The sequence below is a fragment of the Archocentrus centrarchus genome, chromosome 6, assembly GCF_007364275.1.
Source record: "Archocentrus centrarchus isolate MPI-CPG fArcCen1 chromosome 6, fArcCen1, whole genome shotgun sequence".
NCBI classification, from domain to species: Eukaryota; Metazoa; Chordata; class Actinopteri; order Cichliformes; family Cichlidae; genus Archocentrus; species Archocentrus centrarchus.
Genome location: NC_044351.1, coordinates 6,228,933 through 6,251,109, shown reverse-complemented (window position 1 = coordinate 6,251,109; position 22,177 = coordinate 6,228,933). Strand labels below are relative to the sequence as shown.

At 40.1% G+C, this 22,177-nt stretch overlaps 1 protein-coding gene across 4 annotated transcripts in view; it reads left to right on the top strand.

The window, feature by feature from the left end:
* ptprz1a (protein tyrosine phosphatase receptor type Z1a) overlaps positions 1 to 22,177 on the top strand; it is a 206,604-nt gene that overhangs the window by 112,606 nt on the left and 71,821 nt on the right. For all 4 annotated transcript variants that reach the window (XM_030731182.1, XM_030731181.1, XM_030731183.1 and 1 more), the window contains exons 5-7: positions 8,542 to 8,637; positions 16,977 to 17,043; positions 17,125 to 17,282. In XM_030731182.1, coding sequence (XP_030587042.1) covers positions 8,542 to 8,637; positions 16,977 to 17,043; positions 17,125 to 17,282 — 321 coding nt within the window. The remainder of the gene's footprint in view (positions 1 to 8,541; positions 8,638 to 16,976; positions 17,044 to 17,124; positions 17,283 to 22,177) is intronic.

Sequence of the window (22,177 nt, the reverse complement as noted above, 5' to 3'; positions counted from 1 at the left end):
CTGATGCTGAGGGGAGCAAAGCTACAACTGACTGAAGGGGAGCTGCTAAGGCTGGCATGGGCACAAGGGAACGTGGTCGTGGCTTGGGTGCTGCTGCAGCTGGCGTGAGCATCATGGAGCATGGTCGTGGCTTGGGTGCTGCTACTGCAGGCAGCGTGAGCATCATGGAGCATGGTCGTGGCTTGGGTGCTGCTGCAGCTAGCGGCTGTGACGGCTGATGATGAGGCTCTGAAGCTGGTGGCTCTGGTTGCTGATGTAGGGCTGCTGCAGAAGTGGGCCTGTCCTTGGCTGCTTCCACTCGCGGAAAAAAAACAGTTGTGGGTGCAGAATGTCTCTTGGGAGCACTGCTCTTAGTCTGTTCACTGGCCAGTTCATTGGGAACAGTTTCCAACACAGCCTGATGCTTATTGCAGACATGTTGATTAATGTGCATTGTCCTAATTTAAATAAATGAAATTAAAAAAATAAATAAAAAAAAAAAGAAGAGCTTACAGCGTTAGTCAGGAGTCAGAGAGTATCAGGAATACAGCATAATGTGCTTTTCAGAGACATGGCAACACCAGGAAATTCCAGATGACAACGTTTCCATTGACGGTTTTCAAACTATTTGAGCTGACCGGAGCTACGCTGAGAGCGGTAAGCGCAGAGGAGGAGGGCTAGCTGTTCTAGATAATAATCACTGGTGTAACCCTGGCCACATTACCATCAAGGAACGTGTGGGTTGCCCGGATATTGAGCTGTTAACTGTTGGACTAATGCCATATTATTTACCAAGGGAGTTCTCCCATGTTATTTTTGTGACTGTTTACGTCCCCCCCTCTGCCAACCTGACGTCGGCGTGTGACATCATTCACTCAACATTAGCGTGTTTACAAACTCAACACCCAACTGCCCTTATTGCAATTTCAGGTGACTTCAATCATGTCACCATGGAAAAGACACTCTCAAACTTCACCCAGTATGTGAACTGTCCCACCAGAGAGGAGAGAACACTGGACCTGCTGTATGCTAATGTTAAGGACGCATACAGCTGCTCCCCCCTCCCCCCTTTAGGGAGGTCAGACCACAACTTGGTCAAGTTCAGCTCCCGCTATGTGCCACTGGTGAAAAGTCACCCTGTGAGCACACGGACAATTAAGAGATGGTCTGACGACACTTACGAAGCACTGCAGGACTGCTTTGAGGTGACAGACTGGCCGGCACTCTGTGAGCCTCATGGAGAGGACATCGACAGGCTCACAGAATCATCACAGACTACATTAACTTCTGTGTGGACACCATTGTTCCTACCAGGATTGTAAAATGTTACCCAAACAACAAGCCGTGGGTAAAAAAAGACATTAAAGCACTTCTCAACAATAAGAAGAAGGCCTTCAGGGCTGGCAACAGGGAGGAGGTGAGAACAATCCAGAGGGAACTTAAAACAACAATTAGAGAGGCTAAGAACAACTATAGGAGGAAACTGGAGCTGAAACTCCAGCAGAACAACATGAGGGAGGTATGGAGTGGAATAAGAACCATCACTGGCTTCAGGACCAGCAACAACAGGGGAATGGAGGGCAGTGTGGACAATGAGCTAAATCTGTTCTTTAACAGGTTTGACACTGCAGGCTCTGTCCTCCCTCGTCCAGACAGCTCTGCTGCCGGTCTCCAGAAGTCCATTCCACCCCCACCCACCCCATCCCCCCACCTCACAATAGCCTGCCTCCTTCCTGTGATTTCCCTCTTGACGTCTCCACCCCTCCCCCACCCGCAACCTCTACAGTTAGTCTCACTGCTGACCAGGTGAGAAGACAACTAAAGAGACTCCACACAAACAAGGCTGCAGGCCCTGATGGGGTGCCCAGGGTGCTTAAAGCCTGTGCCCCTCAGCTTTGTGGAGTTACTGCACCATGTCTTCAGCATGAGCCTGAATCTTCAGAGGGTCCCTGTGATGTGGAAGACATCTTGCATCGTTCCCGTCCCAAAGATGCCGCAACCCAGTGACATCAAGGATTACAGGCCAGTGGCACTGACTTCCCACGTAATGAAGACCATGGAGAGGCTCATCCTGGATCAGCTCCAGCCCATGGTCCAGTCATTTCTGGACCCCTCCAGTTCGCCTACCAGCCCCGCCTGGGAGTTGAGGACGCCATTATCTACCTGCTAAACCGAGTCTATGCTCACCTGGATAAGCCGGCCAGCACTGTGTGTACGCCTGCAGCACTGTGTGTCTGACAGAGTAGTTATAATAGAATAGAATAGAATGCCTTTATTGTCATTATACAGGATGTACAATGAGATTGGAGGGCCACTCCTGTTCAGTGCCATGTAACAGAAAATCAAACTCTCTAAAATGAAAATAAAAATATAAAAATATTATAATCTAGTATAATCAGTATGATCAACAGATATACAGAAAATAAACAATGTGTAAAATATACAAAAAATAGAATGTATAAAAATATATACATACATACATACATTGGTGCATCTGTACATTGTAAGAAAAGTAAATATGTGTATACATATAATAATGAAGATGATGAATATTGCACTTGGTGAATGAATGAATATTGCACTAGTGAATGAATACTGGATATTACACAATATAGGAGTGATAGATATTGTTCAGTATGAATAATATAATATTGCACAGAGATGTGGGTGTTGCACAGTTACGGTGGGTGAGTGTGTGAGTTCAGGGTGGTGATTGGACTGGCGAAGAAACTGTTCTTGAGTCTGTTTGTTCTGGCTTAACACTGGAGCCCCACAGGGAACTGTCCTCTCTCCCTTCCTCTTCACCCTCTACACCACAGACTTCAGCTACTGCTCAGAGACCTGCCATCTTCAGAAGTTTTTTGATGACTCTGCAATAGTTGGATGTATCAGCAGGGGTGATGAGGACGAGTACAGGATGACGGTGAAGGACTTTGTCACATGGTGCAAGGGGAACCATCTAGAGCTCAACGTGACAAAGACAAAGGAACTGGTGGTGGACTTGAGGAAAGACAAGGCACCGGTGGCCCCTATGTCCATCGGGGGGGTCAGTGTGGACACCGTAGAGGACTACAAATATCTGGGAGTCCACATTGACAACAAACTGGACTGGGCTAAGAACACTGATGCCCTATACAGGAAGGGCCAAAGTCGTCTCTATTTTCTGAGACGCCTGAGGTCCTTCAACATCTGTCGAGTCTGTGGTGGCGAGTGCCATCCTCTATGCTGTTGCATGCTGGGGCAGCAGGCTGAGGGCGGCAGATGCCAACAGACTCAATAAACTGATCCACAAAGCCAGTGATGGGGTGGGAGTGGAGCTGGATTCGCTTATGGCAGTGTCGGAGAGGAGGATGCTGTCTAAGCTGCAGGCTATTATGGACAATGGCTCCCACCCACTCTACAACACAGTGATGGGACACAGGAGCACATTCAGTGCAAGACTCATCCCACCAAAATGCACCACAGAGCGCCACAGGAGGTCATTTCTACCTGTGGCCATCAGACTCTATAACTCCTCCCTTAATAGGTGACACTGTGGTTCACCAGTGTCATTCATTTTTCAGTATTCATTTATCAGTATTCATTTGGTATGTGTGCCTGCAATTGTACATAAAATTGTCCATATACATTGTACAATCAGAATCAGAATCCGAATCAGAAGGTTTTATTGCCATATGGGTGAACAGGTTCACAGCATTAGGAAATTGCTGCGGTACTTCGTGCTTACAGGAAAAAAAAAACAAATAAGTATAAAAAACTATAAGACAATATACAAGTATACAAATTGCAAATATACAGAGATATTAGAGCTATAACTATAGCACAATATTACAAAATTACAAAATATACAGTGCAGAGACTAATTAAAAGATAAAAGAATGTAGACTATATTCCACTAATATGTACATCAGTGCAGTCAGACAGGTGCATAGACATAGGGTCATCAGCGTTTGTGGAGGGTGGTGGTAACAGTCTTAGGGTAATTGTTCATGAGTCCAACAGCAGAGGGGAAGAAACTGTTCTTATGGCGGGAGGTTCTGGTCCGTATGGACCGTAGCCTCCTGCCTGAGGGGAGAGGGTCAAAAAGTCTGTGCCCAGGGTGAGAGTGGTCGGCTGTGATCCGACCTGCACGCCCCAGTGTCCTGGAGGTGTACAGGTCCTGGAGAGATGGGAGGTTACAGCCAATCACCTTCTCAGCAGAGTGCACAACGCGCTGTAGTCTCTGTTTGTCCCTAGTGGTGGCTCCAGCGTACCACACAGTGATGGAGGAGGTAAGGATGGACTCAATGATGGCAGTATAGAACTGCACAAACATTTATACATTAAAAAAAAAGACTGTACATATATATAATGACACCTATTTTATTATGTACATATGCAAAACAGATATAAATACTTAAGTATACTCCAGATTATGTCTACTGTCACAGACACAGCACTCAAGTTTTATATAACTTTCGTTCTATATATTCAAGTTTCATTCCATATATTCAGACTTTCATTCAATATATTCAAGTTTCATTCCATATATTCAGACTTTCATTCAATATACTCAGAGTTCATTCAGTATATTCAAGTTTCATTCCATATGTTCAGACTTTCATTCAATATATTCAAGTTTCATTCCATATATTCAGACTTTCATTCAATATATTCAAGGTTCATTCCATATATTCAGACTTTCATTCAATATATTCAAGTTTCATTCCATATATTCAGACTTTCATTCAATATACTCAGAGTTCATTCAGTATATTCAAGTTTCATTCCATATGTTCAGATTTTCATTCAGTATATCAGAATCAGAATCAGAATACTTCATTGATCCCAGAGGGAAATTTCTGTTGTTACAGCTGCAACCGTTTCAATTAAATGAATAAAACCAAAACAAAATAAAATACACTAAAGGCATAAAAATATAAAAACTAAAGAGATAATTTGGCTACTTCTAAATCTATACACGAATAGTTTTAGCAGGTTTACACTGGCTCCCTGTCCAGTCTCGTATTGATTTTAAGATTCTTTTACTTACTTTTAAAGTCTTAAATGGAACGGCACCCAGCTATTTGGCTAAGCTCCTCAAACTTTATAACCCCAAGAGAGCACTGAGATCATCTAGCCAGATGCTCTTAGTGCAACATTTAAAAACAATGTTGTTTTTAAATGTGCTCAAGAAATAAAATTGACATTGACATATATTTAATGAAAACTGATGTCACGGAAGCTCTTGCGCCATCTAGTGTTTTCATTACGTAAAGCACATAAAATGGCACTATGAGTCAATCTGCAGGGAATTTAGTGGCAGAAATCCTAAATAATGAGTAGCTCATTAACACCCTGGCAAATGCATACATAATACTAGCAGTAGTATTCCTTATCATTCTAATGATGAAGAGTTTTATTCAGTGAATCTCTCAGGTCAGACAGCTCCTGCATATCAAACTAACATTAAGCAGAACATGCCTTCCATGTCCACATCTCAGATTCTAGACAGTGCCTGTTGTGGAGGGTGCTTGTGCATGTTCTGTGTAATGTTAGCTTGTATGCAAGAGCTGTCTGACCTGAGATGTTTTGCTGCATTTGGTCTTCCACGATGAAACAGTGAAGATAAACTGCAGATTGACTCATAGTGCCACTTCTTGTAGCGACATTATGTGCTTAACACAACAGAAACACTAGATGGCGCAGGAGCTTCCGTGACATCAGTTTTCATTCTATATATTCAGAGTTCATTAAATATATTCAGACTTTAATTCAATATATTCAAAGTTCATTCTATATATTCAGACTTTCATTCACTATATTCAAATTTCATTCAATATATTCAGATTTTCATTCAATATATTCAGACTCTCATTCAATATATTCAAGTTTCATTCAATATATTCAGAGTTCATTCTATATATTCAGATTTTCATTCAATGTATTCAGACTTTGATTCAATATATTCAAGTTTCATTCAATATATTCAGACTCTTATTTTAATATATATATATATAATAATTTCCTAAATGGCATTCCATTATTTTATATATATAATATATATATATATATATATATATATATATATATATATATATATATATATATTAGGGGTGGGACTTTAACGCATTAATTTCGATTAATTAATTACGGGGAAATTAACGCGTTAAAAATTTTAACGCATTTTAATCGCACTTTGCACCGTGGAACGTTTCTCAGTGCACGAGTTCCCGGCATACAGATTATATCGACGCACAATGTCCAAATTAGGGGCCGCATCCTGCGAAGGACCTGGCCCACGTCTTTCGCAGCCCACGAACACCACAAAGGCCGGAAGTGAGCAGCTAGCCTTCATATCAGCGTCACCTGCCGTCACCTCTGTGTAGCTCATGTCGCCTAGCAACCGTGAGTGCGAAGCACAGCTGTGTAAAAGCAGCTGGTTAAACGGAGAACGAACTTTTTCTCCTTTTTGTGGTTTAATTTTAAATCTTTAATTCAAAATAAGCTGTTAAAACAAGCGTAACACATTTCAACATCAAGGAATACAGCTGAGAGAATTATTAATTTCCAACTATATTAAGTGAGACATTAATGTAGAATAAAACTATCCAGTTATGATGCTTAACTTTAATTTCAGGTGTTTGCTTATCACAGGAGCACTTCCACCCTTCGTTGGTCTGTGTAGCAGACTGGTGGGAAAATAAACAAGATTTTGAAGTTTAAGCTTATGTATATTGATTTATTCATCAACCAAACTTAAATTAATATTTATCATGTTAAATATTGAAATGTGATTAAAATGCGATTAATTTCGATTAATTAATTACAAAGCTTGTAATTAATTCGATTAATTTTTTTAATCGAGTCCCACCCCTAATATATATATATATATATATATATATATATATATATATATATATATATATATATATATAAAACTTGACTGTTGCCTACCTGTTTAAGACAGACAATGGACAATGGGGAATATTGTCTTGTGCCCAGTATTTTGTGTTTAGTTCTTGTTGGTTTCTGTTTTCATTGAGTCCTTGTTATGTTTTCCAGTTTGTATTGGGTTTTGTTCATTCATGTAGTTCCTGTCTTATTTTGGTACTGTCCGAGTTCTAGTGTTGTGTGTTTAGCTTTCCTTCCTGTGTCTCTCTCCCAGGTGTTCCTTATCCCCTCGTTACCTAGTGTGTTTATATTGTCTGTGTTCCAGTCAGTCCCTGTCGCGTCATTGTCGTCAGTGTTTGTCTTCTGTGCTTGTCCTGTGGTCGTCAGTCAGTCAGTTTGAGTTTGCTCCCTTGTGTGTCCGCTACCCTGTCTCCAGCATTAAAGCTGTGTTTTTGAGTTTATTCCTGTTTCTTGGTGTCTGCTTTGAGGTCCTCACTCCTGCCAGCCACAGCAGATCGTGACAAATATATTTTTTCAGTTGTTAATGAACTGGGATGTTTGCACACACTGTACATTTAACACACACAATCAACATTTTAAAGAACGTTTTTCTTTTGAACAATGTCTGGAATGGCCCATTTTTCTCAGGTTTTCAGTGAGAAATGCATGTCCAACATGTGTTGGCTTCATCCTTAAATAAGTGCCACCTGATTGGCACCTCTTTTTTCACAGAATGAATGACCTCACTGATTGGACTCTATACTGCTATTATTTTTGAACACATCCCTTTCGATTAATTATTCAATTACACAGACTCAGGAGTATGCATATCATGAATGTTGGGTCTGTTGGTTTTCTATGATTCTACTACACCTACTGGTAAATCGTTTGCCATGCAGTAATATGATTTCTACCAAAAAGATTGATTAATCTGGTTAGTCATGTTGGACTGCTATTATTTTTAACACAACTGTATGAAGTGCATTTTATATGGCAGGATAGACCCTCCCACTTTGATTGAAACCTCACTTGGCCAATCATGTTAAGAAATGGATTTTCCAGAGCCAATAATAACCAGAGGGCGTCATGTACCTTTTTCAGGTGATTTTGTTATGATCAGTTACATGATTGGCCGAATGAGGTGTCAATCAAAATGGGAGGGTCTAGCCTGCCATATAAAATGCACTACATACGTCCCGTGGACGTGGCCACTGGCCAGTTAACAGGTTAAACATAGTAAAGGCTGGCCATTGATGAAAGCCTCAAGCTCTGAGGGGAGAGAAGCCAGAGAATTGAGGCTCCAGCATAGCACGAACTGTTTAGGAACAATTTGAAATGAGAAAAAAAAAAGCTATTTATTAACTGTTTAAGTTGTGTTTTAGACTGCTTATTGCTAGTGGATCTATTCTGACCAGCCGTGACTGGTTGTGAATGATGGCTTTACAGCAGACAACTGCTCCCCCTCTTCCAGCTACTGTGTACCGGCGCAGAATCTTTTAGTGGTACGCAGTACCAGAACGTACCGGCTTACTTTCACCCCTGCTCCTAAGAAGCAACAACAAAATATTATCCTAATTTAAAAAATAATACAAACATTTCAAAAAGAAATTGAATATCTGAATTTAATGATTTCACTGTACTGTTAGACTCAACTTGTTGGTGGTGTTATTTTTCTGTTTTCTCCCACAGATGCAGATCTACTGTTATGACCCACTTCGATTTAATTCTTTGGATGAAAGCATCAATGCTGGAGGCAGAATCACAGCACTGGCTGTTCTATTTGAGGTGTGTGATTTGTGTGTAAGTGTTCATTACAAGCCAGATTATCATGTACTGATAACAGGCTTACAGGTTTGTGTGGCTTAGGGTTAGTAGTAGGGTCAACAGTAAATTAAAGTATTAAAATGCAAATAAGCCATTCCATGCATGCATGACACATTCATGCATGCATGTAACAACCAGAGAAGGACAGAGGTAGTAAACTATGTGCTGTTGAGTTAAGGAGGAGGGGCTTAGAGTGGAGCTGCTACTTGGATTGTTTTTGAACTCAAAACAACTAATCTAGAGGAGACAGGATTTTCACATAAACACTAAATGTTTTTCATAAATTTCTGGCTTTGAGGCTTATTATTTGGTATAAGATTTGTTTGGACAGCGTGACAATGAAGGTAAGGGCATGTGTCATACAAAAGAAATGTGTTGCTAATGATTTGTTTTAGCTGTCACAAACTAACAGTGACAATCTAGGAACCAATACTCTAGAAGCATTTTGGGCCTTTCTGTTTTGAGATTTCATTTTCAAGACTGGAGGAGGACATCATATGGAAACCTGGTACCTTCTCATAGTCGAACAGTGTGAGTGAGAGTTGGTACTCCTTTTCACAAAATATCTGACTTGAGAGTGAAAATCATTTGAATTGTAAATACTTTGTTGGGGTGACTTTTGTTCATGATGTAGCAGAGGTCACCTACCTATCAGAAGGTTGGGGGTTTGATCTCTGGCTGCTCCACTCTGCATGTCAAAGTATCCTTGGGCAAGACAAGATATTGAACCCCAAGTTGCTCTCCGATGCAACTGCCAGAGTATGAATGTATGTGAATCTTAGCTAGAAAGCACTTAAGTGTAGAAAGAAGTGAATATGGGTGAATGAGGCATGTTGTGTAGAGTAGAAAAGTGCTATATAAGATCCAGTCCATTTACTCAGAATACAGCTTTGATTATGGGCACTTTTTGTTGTGGATGTAAAAGTCAGAGGAAATAAATCATAATGTTGAAAGTGATACAGCTGGTATTTGTAGTAATACCCCAGTGATTAGACTGTTTGAAGATTTATTTGTATTGTTGGCTTACTATCATTACTGTGTTCTTATCTGTGTGCTCGTATTCAGTGTCACAGTTCATACTCCATGTCATGCATGCCTTTTCTTAACCTGCAGTCTGCTTTGTGCTGTCATGTTGCCTCTGGCCATGTTGGCGTGTTAGAACTATCAAAGGTCAGGTTGGAACAAAACTCAGAAAAATGTCTCATATGAAGCTTCAGGCAATGTCTGTGTATCTTTCCAACTTAAGCTTGGGTAGGAAAACCGCAAGCTTACTACCAGATTTGTGCCTTGCCAGCAAGTTTGTCAGTAGCTGGTTCATGATTTCATTTTTTTTTCTTTTACTTTCTTAAAATTCAAAAAGCTTGGAGGCTTTGTTGGAAAAGGTGAAAGAAGTGTAATAATGAAAGCCCTGGTTTTGAATTTAGTCCTATTTTGTTATTCCCATTCTTTTAATTCAGCTTCTCTTTATAGTGTAATAATTCAACACTTTGAATTTTTTCTCAAACACTGCAAGCAATACCTATTGGTATTATGCATCTGTCCAGGATGATGTTCACAGAGAGCTGCAATGAATTTCTGAAATTATTTACTCTTGCTAGATTGGTTTAAAGATTTCTCATCCAGATCTGATGTTGCTTTCATCAGGCATGTTTCTTCCTGCTCTCGACGGAGACGGTCACATCTTTCTCTCTCTCCTGCCCTCCCTTTCCAAACTGCTTTGCTGCTTTGCTGAAAGTGCCTCTCTTACACATCGATCAAATAAGAAACAACATGGATCTGGCAAACTGGACCCTAAACACCATGGATCATATTATCTCCACTATGAGATCGGGGAAAGGGGAGCCCGCATGTTCTAGTGGAACAGACTCGGTCGGATACGTCCTGGATTCATGGAGCATGTGGAGATCTGTGTCTTGCAGTGCTATCGGTTGAGGACATGGAAGACGTATACATATTTGGCTTTTTGGGAACAGGATCTCTTCTGTCTGGGCTTGGAGGACACCTGATTTACCAGGAAATTAAGAAAATCTGGACAGCAGTCTGGCGTCTGCCGAGTGAGCAGAACAAGATGGATGGCCTATGCAGAGCCATTCAGACTCAGAGCCTGTTGGACCTGAGCCGCAAGCTGATTGCGTAGTCCAGCTGTGAATGTGCTCGCAGGTGAAAGGGATACGATCTATAGATAAAGTTCGGCTCTGTATAGCAAAGACGGTAACTGTTGGATTTACTGAATGGGTTCCCCAGTGAAACTGAAGGCTGTTAAAAAAATAACAAGCAGCCTGTTCCAAATTAACATCTGCATTATCAGGAATTCGGCTCCCTAGCCGGCCTTGAGGCTGGTAATCATATCTCTCCGGGTCAATGTGTACCAGATGCTCTTCCCCCCCAGCCCTATTTGTGACTTGTGTGAGCTGGATCTGGCGTACCAGGCCTGCTGATGCCCATCATTATCAGCGAACTGTTTTGTCTAGGAGCTTTGGATCTGGCTCCATAATGCTCTGAACCTCTCGTACCAGATGAATTTTTTTGAACCTAACTACCCTGTTGAGTGTTTGTTTTCTTTCTTTTCTTAAAGGTAGTGCTGCATAATGGCTACATGACCTCAGACACCTGTCTTCCCTGTTTGTTTTGTTGGTTGTATTTCTTGGATGGGTGTTCTGGAACATAATTTCATTGTATGTCTTGGCATATAAGGACAATAAATTCTTCTTGATTCTTGATAACTTACAGCCTGTCATTGTGTTGTATGGGCCAACATCCTGAATCGCCATGATCCTATTTCTATTCTAATACTTTGCAAATTTCTCTCACCACTGTCACTTGTGTAGTTGTTTGGGAGATATGTAGAAAGATTAGAGAGATGTAGAAAAAACACCAAGATCCTTGGTGTTGGCTCTCACTGCGGTATTGTATCACTTCCTGTTCCTGTTTTGGAGCACAGTGGTGTTTTGCTGTCCGTTAGCTGTTTAATCTGTATAGCTCGATTTATCTGGATAATAACATATTTTAGTGTAATCTTCACCTGCTTTATCTAGAGCAAACTCTTTGCTGAATCACCTGTATTCACATTATTCACTTTATTTGTTTTTAGAAATTTGCTAGCGTAGCACAGCTAGAAGCTTAGCTCTTAGACGACTCACTACCAGCATGGCTTCTTCTCATGTCCCTCCTGCACTTTCCTGCTCTGGGTGTCACATTTTTAGTTGCTCCTCGGCCTCCTTTAGCAGTAACGGTACTTGTAATTAATGTAGTCTGTTTGTAGCTCTGGAGGCCAGGCTTTCTGAACTGGAGACTCGGCTCCGCACCCTGGAAAATCCTATGGGTAGACAGGCCCCTCTAGTGGGTGCGGACCATGGTAGCTTAGCCGCCGTTAGCTCCCCCCCAGCAGATCCCGAGCAGCAGGGAATCGGAGGTCACTAAAATTAATATTGATTTGGTGTGTAACTTTGCAAAAACAATGTCGGACTCTGTAGTTTTCTCTGGGCCCCTCCCCAGTCAGACCAGGAGCATGTTTAGCCACATGTTCTCCTTGAATCGCTGGCTGTCTGAGTGGTGTCCAAAAAATGACATGGGCTTGATAGATAATTGGCAAAGTTTCTGGGGAAAACATGGTCTTGTTAGAAGAGACGGCATCCATCCCACTTTGGATGGAGCAGCTCTCAAAGCCATGGGTGGCTGTAGCTCAGTAGGTAGAGCACCTACTGATCGGAAGGTTTGATTCCTGGCTACTCCAGGCTACATGCCAATGTATCCTTGGCCAAGATACTTAACCCCAAGTTGCTCTCCGACCGTTCTGTCAGAGTATGAATGTGTGTGAATGTTAGTTAATTAAAAAGCACTTAGCTTAGTAAAAATATAGAAGTGCTTGTATGAATGGGAGTGCATGGGTAAATGTAAAAACGTGTTGTATAAGCGCTTTGAGTGCTCTGACTGAGTAGAAAAGCGTTATATAAGAACTAGTCCATTTATCATTTCTAGAAATCTGGCCAAATTATTAACCCTCCTAAAACCTGACTACCCAGGGTTGGGAAAAGGAAGCACAGTTGCAGTCTTACATGCCTCTCTGCAGCTTCTCTCCTCCTGCCATCCCCCCAAAACCCCATCCCCATAGAGTCGGTGCCTGCTCCCAGACCACCAAAAAACAAAGCTAAAATCAGCAAAAAACTATTTAAGCATAAAAATTCAAAAACAATAAATAATACAGCTTCATCAGCTGCACCAAAGAATAAAACAATTAAATGTGGATTATTAAACGTTAGGTCTCTCTCTTCCAAGTCCCTATTAGTAAATTATTTAATAATTGATCAACATATTGATTTATTCTGCCTTACAGAAACCTGGTTACAGCAGGATGAATATATTAGTTTAAATCAATCAACACCCCCAAATCACAGTAACTGTCAGAATGCTCGAAGCACAGGTCGAGGAGGAGGATTAGCTGCAATCTTCAATTCCAGCTTACTAATTAATCAAAGACCCAAAGTTTTAATTCTTTTGAAAGCCTGACTCTTAGTCTTGTCCACCCTAATTGGGAAAATAAAAAGCTGTTTTATTTGTTATTATCTATCGTCCACCTGGTCCTTACTCAGTGTGTCTGTCTGATTTCTCAGACTTTTTATCTGATTTAGTGCTCAGTTCAGATAGTCTTTCTGAAAGTGCTGTAACTAAGTTTAAGGATCTAATTCCTTCATTATGCTCTTCAGTGCCATGTGCCAACACAGTGCAGAGCAGCTACCTAAACTCTGCTCCCAGGGAGGTCGATTATCTCGTCAGTAGTTTTACATCCTCACTGTGTACGACTTTGGATACTGTGGCTCTTCTGAAAAGGAAAGCCTCAAATCAGAAGTGTCTGACTTCGTGGTATAATTCGCAAACGCACAGCTTAAAGCAGATAACCCAAAAGCTGGAGAGGGAATGGTGTCTAACTAAATTACAAGATGCTCATTTAGCCTGGAAAAAGAGTTTGTTGCTCTATAAAAAAGCCCTCCGTAAAGCTAGGACATCTTACTACTCATCATTAATTGAAGAAAATAAGAACAACCCCAGGTTTCTTTTCAGCACTGTAGCCAGGCTGACAAAGAGTCAGAGCTCTGTAGAGCCGAGTATTCCTTTCACTTTAACTAGCAGTGACTTCATGGATTTCTTTACAAATAAAATTTTAGACATTAGAGAAAAAAATTTTCATAACCATCTCAAAGATTTATCTTCATTTTCGGCTGCTTGCAGCACTGCTGGTGCTTGTTTAGACTCTTTCGCTCCAATTGTTCTTTCAGAGTTAACTTCAATAGTTACTTCGTCCAAACCAGCAACATGTTTATTAGATCCCATTCCTATTAGACTGTTCAAAGAAGTCTTTCCAATTATTGATGCTTCAGTCTTAAAAATGATCAATCTGTCTTTATTAGTTGGCTATGTACCACAGGCCTTCAAGGTGGCTGTAATTAAACCGCTGCTTAAAAAGCCATCACTTGACCCAGCTATCTTAGCTAAGTATCGGCCAATCTCCAACCTTCATTTTCTCTCAAAGATTCTTGAAAGAGTAGTTGTAAAACAGCTAACTGATCATCTGCTGAGGAACGGTTTATTTGAAGAGTTTCAGTCAGGTTTCAGAATTCATCACAGTACAGAAACAGCATTAGTGAAGGTTACAAATGATCTTCTTACAGCCTCTGACAGTGGACTCATCCCTGTTCTTGTCCTGTTGGTTCTCAGTGCAGCTTTTGATAATGTTGACCATAACATTTTATTCCAATTTGTTCATGTAAATGGGGAGTCTTCTTCAGACACTAAGGTTAATTATGGAGTTCCACAGGGTTCTGTGCTAGGATCAATTCTATTTAATTATACATGTTTCCCTTAGGCAGTATTATTAGAAAGCATTGCATCAATTTTCATTGTTATGCAGATAATACTCAGCTTACCTATCAATGACGCACATCAATTAGTTAAACAGCTAACCGCCTTAATGTCTTAAAGACATTAAGGCCTGGATGACCTCTAGTTTCCTGCTTCTAAATTCAGATAAAACTGAAATTCTTGTACTCGGCCCCACAAATCTTAGAAACATAGTGTCAAACCAGATACTTACTCTGGATGGCATTACTTTGGCCTCCAGTAACACTGTGAGAAATCTTGGAGTCATTTTTGACCAGGATATGTCCTTCAATGCACATATTAAACAAATATGTAGGACTGCTTTTTTGCATTAGCACAATATTTCTAAAATTAGAAACATATTTTCTCAGAGTAATGCTGAAAAGCTAATTCATGCATTTATTACTTCTAGGATGGACTATTGTAATTTGTTATTATCAGACTGTCCTAAAAGCTCCCTGTAAAGCCTTCAGCTGATCCAAAATGCTGCAGCTAGAGTAGTGACAGGGACTAGAAAGAGAGAGCATATTTCTCTCATATTGGCTTCTCTTCATTGGCTTCCTGTTAAATCTAGAATATACTTTTCCTCACATACAAGGTCTTGAATAATCAGGCCCCATCTTATCTCAAAGACCTTATAGTCCCGTATCACCCAAATAGAGCACTTCGCTCTCAGATTGCTGGCTAACTTGTGGTTCCTAGGATACTTAAAAGGAGAATGGGAGGCAGAGCCTTCAGCTTTCAGGCCCCTCTTCTGTGGAACCAGCTCCCAGCTTGGTTTCGGGAGACAGACACCCTCTCTATTTTTAAGATTAGGCTTAAAACTTTTCTTTTTGATCAAGCTTATAATTAGGGCTGGATCATGTGACCCTGCTATAGGCCTAGGCTGCTGGGGGGTGCCCATAAAGCACTGTTTCTTTTCATTCACCTTATTTACTTTGTTTATACTCCACTCTGCATTTAATCATTATTTTTCAAGCTCCAGAGACTACTATGACCTGGATAACTGAGAATCTACACAGACATTTAGGTGCCGTTTACACGAGACCGTTTTCATTTTGAAACGGTGTCGTTTTGATGCGTTTCGGCCTTGCGTTTACACGACAACGGTGTCGTTTTGATGCGTTTCGCCCTTCTGTTTACACGACAACAGAGTGAAAACGATGTGTTTCAGAAACGGGGTCCAGAGTGGAGCGTTTCAGAAACGCACCGGCTTGCGTTTTCGTGTAAACACTTGAAACCGGGGTGATTTGAAAACGCTCGACTCGCACATGCGCACTATGGTTGCGACGGCCAGTATTTCGCGCACGCGCAAACTGATAAACAGTACTCGCGGATTCACGAGTGCTTCTTATGCTTTTCCTGTGTTTTTACCGTTTTGTAATTCAGCGTTGTGTGCAGCAGCGATCCAACCTCATCATCTGTCCACACAAAACCTCTCACATTGGCCGTTTTGTAAGTAATGAACAATTTGCCGCACTACCTACTGTGTCACTCCACGCATGCGCGTCTTGCGTAAACAAACTGCAAAGAGAAAACCAACGCCAACTTGTGGCCTGGCATGGGAACTACATCGTTTTCATCGTTTCACATGTCCTCGTGTAAACGCGGATCGTTTCTGAAATGCCATCGTGTAAACGAAAGGCTGAAACGCATCAAAACGACACCGTTTCCAGTGAAAACGGCTTCGTGTAAACGGCACCTTAATCATTATTTGTTATTAATCTCTGACTCTCTTCCACAGCATGTCTTTTTTTCTCTCCCCTCAGCCCAACCGGTCATGGCAGATGACTGCCCCTCACTGAGCCTGGTTCTGCTGGAGGTTTCTTCCTGTTAAAAGGGAGTTTTTACTTCCCACTGTTGCCAAGTGCTTGCTCATAGGGGGTTTGGTTTTCTCTGTATTATTGTCGGGTCTTTACCCACAATACAAAGCACCTCGATTTGGTGCTATATAAATAAAATTGAATTGAATTAGTGAAAGACTTATATTCCCATTGAAATTAAGGTTACAAAAGCTGTCCAGATAGACATATCTTTCCGGCTATGTAAAATAAAGGTAATGCTAGTGCCTTAAACCTGTCTATATTCTTTCTACTGGTCAGCAGGGGGTGACTAGTAGGTTGCTTCCTTAGTGTCTTTAGGGGCTCAATTGCTAGTTTCAAGCCTTACTGAATATAACATAATGTTACATTTGTAAATTTTGGAATGAAAGGTCTGCATATTGTTTGGCTTTGAGTAATAATTTAATCCTTCACATTTTCATACAAAACTAAGGTTTCGAGCTATAGGATGTTTTCCATTTTGGGTGGTTTGTTTGTTTGTTTGTCTGTGTAGATTTCAAAGTAAAGTCTACTTTAAAATATTCATTTTCAACTTGTATTTATATATGAGATTTATATGAAGCAATTATGTTTTCCTTTTTATAGATGAGCACTGAAGACAACATGAACTACACTGCTATCATAGAAGGCATCAACAGTGTGAGCAGATATGGTAAAGCAGGTGGTTCTTTTGTGTTTTCTCTTACCTTTTTGTGTGTTGTGTATTTTTTAAGCTGATTTGTCTGTTGTCCAGGAAAAAGTGCCGAAGTTTCACCCTTCAGTCTGCAAGGTCTTCTCCCAAATTCCATCGAAAAATACTTTACCTATAATGGATCTCTGACTACGCCACCATGCAGCGAGATTGTTGAGTGGATCATCTTCAAGAATACAGTGGCCATCTCTGATGACCAGGTGACAAATCTAGTTCTAGTACATTTAAATTAAAACATTTAAATGTTCCTATGTTTGAAATTTTATATTTGACATTGTTTCAAATCCTGCATGTTATGTAATATTTTATACTCTTCTTTTAAATGTAAACCTTCTCTATATTGATTTACACCATATAGCATTTACAGATGGGTATTATATGAACAAAGTTCAATCAGCCTTAGCTGGTTCGACAAAACCTAAAATCCCAGTTGGAGATGATGTATATGATGACAGTGGTTATTAACATTGTCTGTTAAGCTGGGCTTTCTGCTTCTGGCTCTGTGTGCGCTCATATAAAAATGGGCATTTTGCGTGTCATATGAATCTTCTTCTGCAAAAAAGTATCCCTATAAGTGCTGCCTACTCCATAGATGTCATTAGATAATGATAAAATGGTGATTAAAAATCTATATAAAAAAGAATATAAAATATAGCAGTAAAATGATAAATGGACTAGTTCTTATATAGCGCTTTTCCACTCAAAGTGCTTATACAACATGTTTACATTTACCCCATTCATACAAGCACTTCCATGATTAACTAAGCCAAGTGATTTTTTTTTATTATCTAACATTCACACTCCAACGCTTGCATCGGAGAGCAACTTGGGGTTAAGTATCTTGACCAAGGATACATTGGCACTCAACCTGGAGTAGCCAGGAATCGAACCGCCGACTTTCCGATCAGTGGGTGACCTGCTCTACCTCCTGAGCTACAGCCACCCCGAAAATGCGGCATTTTTAATTGTGCATAAAATAATTGATTTGAGGATGTAATCCACAGTGCAGTTAAATAAGCATTTTAATTTGAGTTATTTAATTTAATGCTGAGTGCGTTCTCAGTGTTGGTGTTAACTTCTAAGGTGATGGCTGCACATTAGGGCTCTGAACCTTTAAACTGGATACATTTAAACATTAAAGGTTACTGTCCCATAGCCAAATAAAGGACATGGGGAAGCATTTTAGCTTGTCAGCAGTTCACAGTGAAATTAACTTTATTAATTTAACAGGTATTTTTGCTGTGTGTTCTATGTTCCATTATCCTTAATTCCAGCATAATAGAACAGACTTAGCAGCAAATAAAAATCAAGGTTTACATTTATGCATTTTCTACATCACCAGGTTTATGCATGCACATGCCTGTGACAATATTTGCTCTTCATTCAATTTTAGTAAGGTACAACAACTTGTACATACATTACAATACATATTCCCCAGAAGTGAATACATTTAAAACATGCATTTAAAACATGCTGTAAACCGACAATTGTAAACCAAAACTTAAGACTTAAAAGTCTATTCTAATAATGACCAAATTAAATTATGAATTGAAGCTGGTGTTATAAACCCTGCCAGCTACTTAAAAAGAAGCTCAAAACAAAGCACACTTCAAATTACCTGGTGTGGTTTCTGTCATATTAAGTGTTTCTTACCACATTAATGTTTGAGTCCTCATTTTTTCTGACAAGTTTGTTTTTTTTATCAACCCCTTAAAGTCTAGCAACCATTTCTCTAAACTGAACATGAAGTTGTACACTACATGAAGTGATTAAGTATCTGCACAATGCCAAATGAAGTTTCAGGTTTTTCCAAATTGATTTTCATAGGACTGAACCATACCAAAGAAAGGAAAAAAAAATATAACTGATATGGTATGTATTTTGTATGTAGGCTATGAAGAAATTTGAAAAAATATGAGCTGCTGCTTAAGCCTTTTAGGATTCTGCTTGTTTGTTTATCGAACAGGAATGACACAAAGCAATGGAATAAGGAGTCCAATTATATAATTTAATTAGCCATTTGTTACACAGTTTACAGATTAATCTGGGTCAGAAGTGCACGCCATGCCAGTGTGCTACTGAACATGACATGAAGTGCTCACACTTTCTTCTTCATCTCAGTATTTCATATAGTCACAGCTTTATCAGTCTTGATTACATCATATACAAAACAAGAAATGTGGAAAACAGAGAATTTCAACAGCTGGGTGTTCAGATGACCTCGGAGTCTCCATTCTATCATTGTGTAGTCTCCAGGAGTGGCTGACCGTTCCCCAGTGAGAACACCAAGTTCTCAATGACACCAAACATCATGAGCTTCTGTGCCATTAATCAGTGATGTTTATTTTCTAGTCTAAGACAGACTTCTCAGGCAACTAAATGTATAGATGATAAGAGCAAACATATACCATGAGTATATTTGGAACTTCATAAAAACTCATTTCCTTCAGCTACCAGCTAGACAGTGTGAGGGCCAGATGCTCTTGTAAAGTAAAATAAAAGAAATGTTGTATCCCAAGTAATATGTTATCATTTAATATATCAATTTTCCTGTGATACACAGATGAAACCAGGGCTGATTTTTAAAAAGAAATTTAGGTGGTACTTTGGAGCCATTTTGCCATATTAAATGATCAGAGCAATCAAACATCAAAGTTTAGATCATGACACAGGTCTGTGCCAAATTCCATGACTTTTTGAGCTTTACAAGCCCATCATCAAGCACTTTCTGTTTCATGGAGAATTGGCTTGCCAGCAGGGTGTGCTGTTAAATTAAAACTCACAATTTTCGCAATGAATCATCATCAAGGTCTGATGCATATTCAGACCACTTTTGAGGTAGATGGGGTGAAACTGGGAGGAGGAGTACATCAAAGAATAAAACATGGCATTTCTGTTGCCACTAGTTGGCACTCTACCAATTGTTGACTATTGGCATATCAGTGTGTGCAGGGTGGCACTCTTATCAAACCACTTAAGTTTGGTGCAGATTGGAGAATGTCTGTGTGAGTTAAAGCAATTTCACGGCAAAACTAACAGGTTTCAAAATTATGCCAGACCAACTCCTTAAAGGTTTCCTGCCAAATTTCAGATGGTTCTGCTCAACCCCCTTGAAGTGTAAAACATGACATTTTCTGTTCCCACTAGGTGGCCCTGCAACTATCATTAAATCTTGTCACATGGATGTTTTCAGGGGCAGAGCCTTATTCTACTGTAGAAGGTTGGTCCAGATTAGCTAATGTATGTGTGAATGACAGCCAATTAAAATTTCATGACAAATGATTGAAATTTGCCATGGCACCACGGCCATGCCCTTAAACAAAGACTCACCCGTTTCACAATTGAGATTCACCCATGCCCATTGTTTAAACTGACCAAATATGAAGTTGATCCATTCAAAATCCTAGGAATAGTTAGTAGTAATTAATTCAATTCAATTAATTACATGGTGGAGTAGGAGTAAGGCATTGCTCCAAAAGGACTTTGTGTGTGTCTTGACATTTTACAAATGTGTCCCAAATTTCATACATGTATGTGAAACACAATGGAGGGGCTCAAATTAAAGTGGGGCTATAGAGCCATTTTGGAGTGCCATGCACAATATCATTAAAATATGTAAAGTTCACGCACACACAAAATTTCATGAGTTTTTGAGCATGTTTAGTATCTCAAAAAGGCAATTAGTTAGTTGTCACAATAATAATAATAAACAAAGCAATTACAATAGGGCCTTCGCACAATTTGTACTCAAGTCCTAACTATGCCCATAAGCAGCCCTTTAAAAAAAACATCTTCAAGGACCTGAATAGAGGAAGTATCATACTGTAGCTGAGTATGCACAACAGTGATGGGTGAGGCAAAGAGAGAGCAGCCTGTCAGCGAACCAGGTGTGTGTGTGTGTGTGTGCGTACATGCGTGTGTGTGTGTGTGCGTGTGTATAGCATATAGCATGTGTAGAGCATGAAAGACCGCCTCAGGCTGAGCGTGATTGAAAGCCATACATACTTACATTACATCAAATATTGGCTTACAAAGGTTTCTACGCTATTTAGACTTGATGAAACACATTGGACCCACATAAATGCATGCATATGCACAAACATGTGAAGACACACACAAAATGAACACAGCTATCATTAGACAGGAGGTTTCATACACCTCTGTACACTGCAAGAGCTCAGTGGCACAATGCATTTCTTAGACCTTAATTATTGCTAAAAGCCTAAAACTGAGACTTTGATCTAAAGATTAAATTTCAGCTTTTTAAAAATTTGCAACTATTGTATAGCAAATGTACTCAAAAGTGGAAATAAAACACACAGGGTAAGAAAAGATCAAGAAGTTGGCTAATAAAAAACAAGATTTCCACTCAGCTTATGAAACAAACGATAGGAAAAAAAATGGAGAAATGCAAAGAAAATATTGTCATATTACACAAAATCTTTTCAATTTTAAGAAATTACCTCAATTTACCCATTTTGACCTCTGGACTTCCAGGCCATACTCACCACATATGTTCCTGTATATTATGCCAGCCAATTGGTTATGGCTAGAGATGTGCGTGATTACTCGACTAGACGACTAGTCGTTGCTACTGTTACTAGTCGGTACAAGACGTACTAGTCGGTTAGCCTAATTATTAAGGTTTTAATTAACCCAGTGCTGGTAAATGTTTGTCCTAAATGTTTTGCAGCCATCTACCACCAGATGGAGCTGCAGCCCTTACATCATTATAGAAAAATGCCATAACGTAAGCGCATCTCCAAAGAAACACCCGTCTTTCTTTGCATGTCCGTTTTGTACAAAGAAGTGAGAAGACTAGCGGGACAAATGTGTTTGCGCCTTGAAAACACTGAGAGTAGGACCCAGGAGTGAAAAAAGTGCCAGCATTTTATGTTTCTGTCGGCCGACACCGCATGACTGAAAGAAAGGTAATTAACACACACACCTGCACAGGTATAAACGCAGCAACATCGGCCACTTAGCGGCTGAAGCCTGAATCAGGGGTAAGCTGGAGGAGGAGGCTGAGCGAGATGGAGGTCTGGGCTCCACTGATGCCACCCCAGATAGGAGGAAGAAAATGGATGGATGTGTG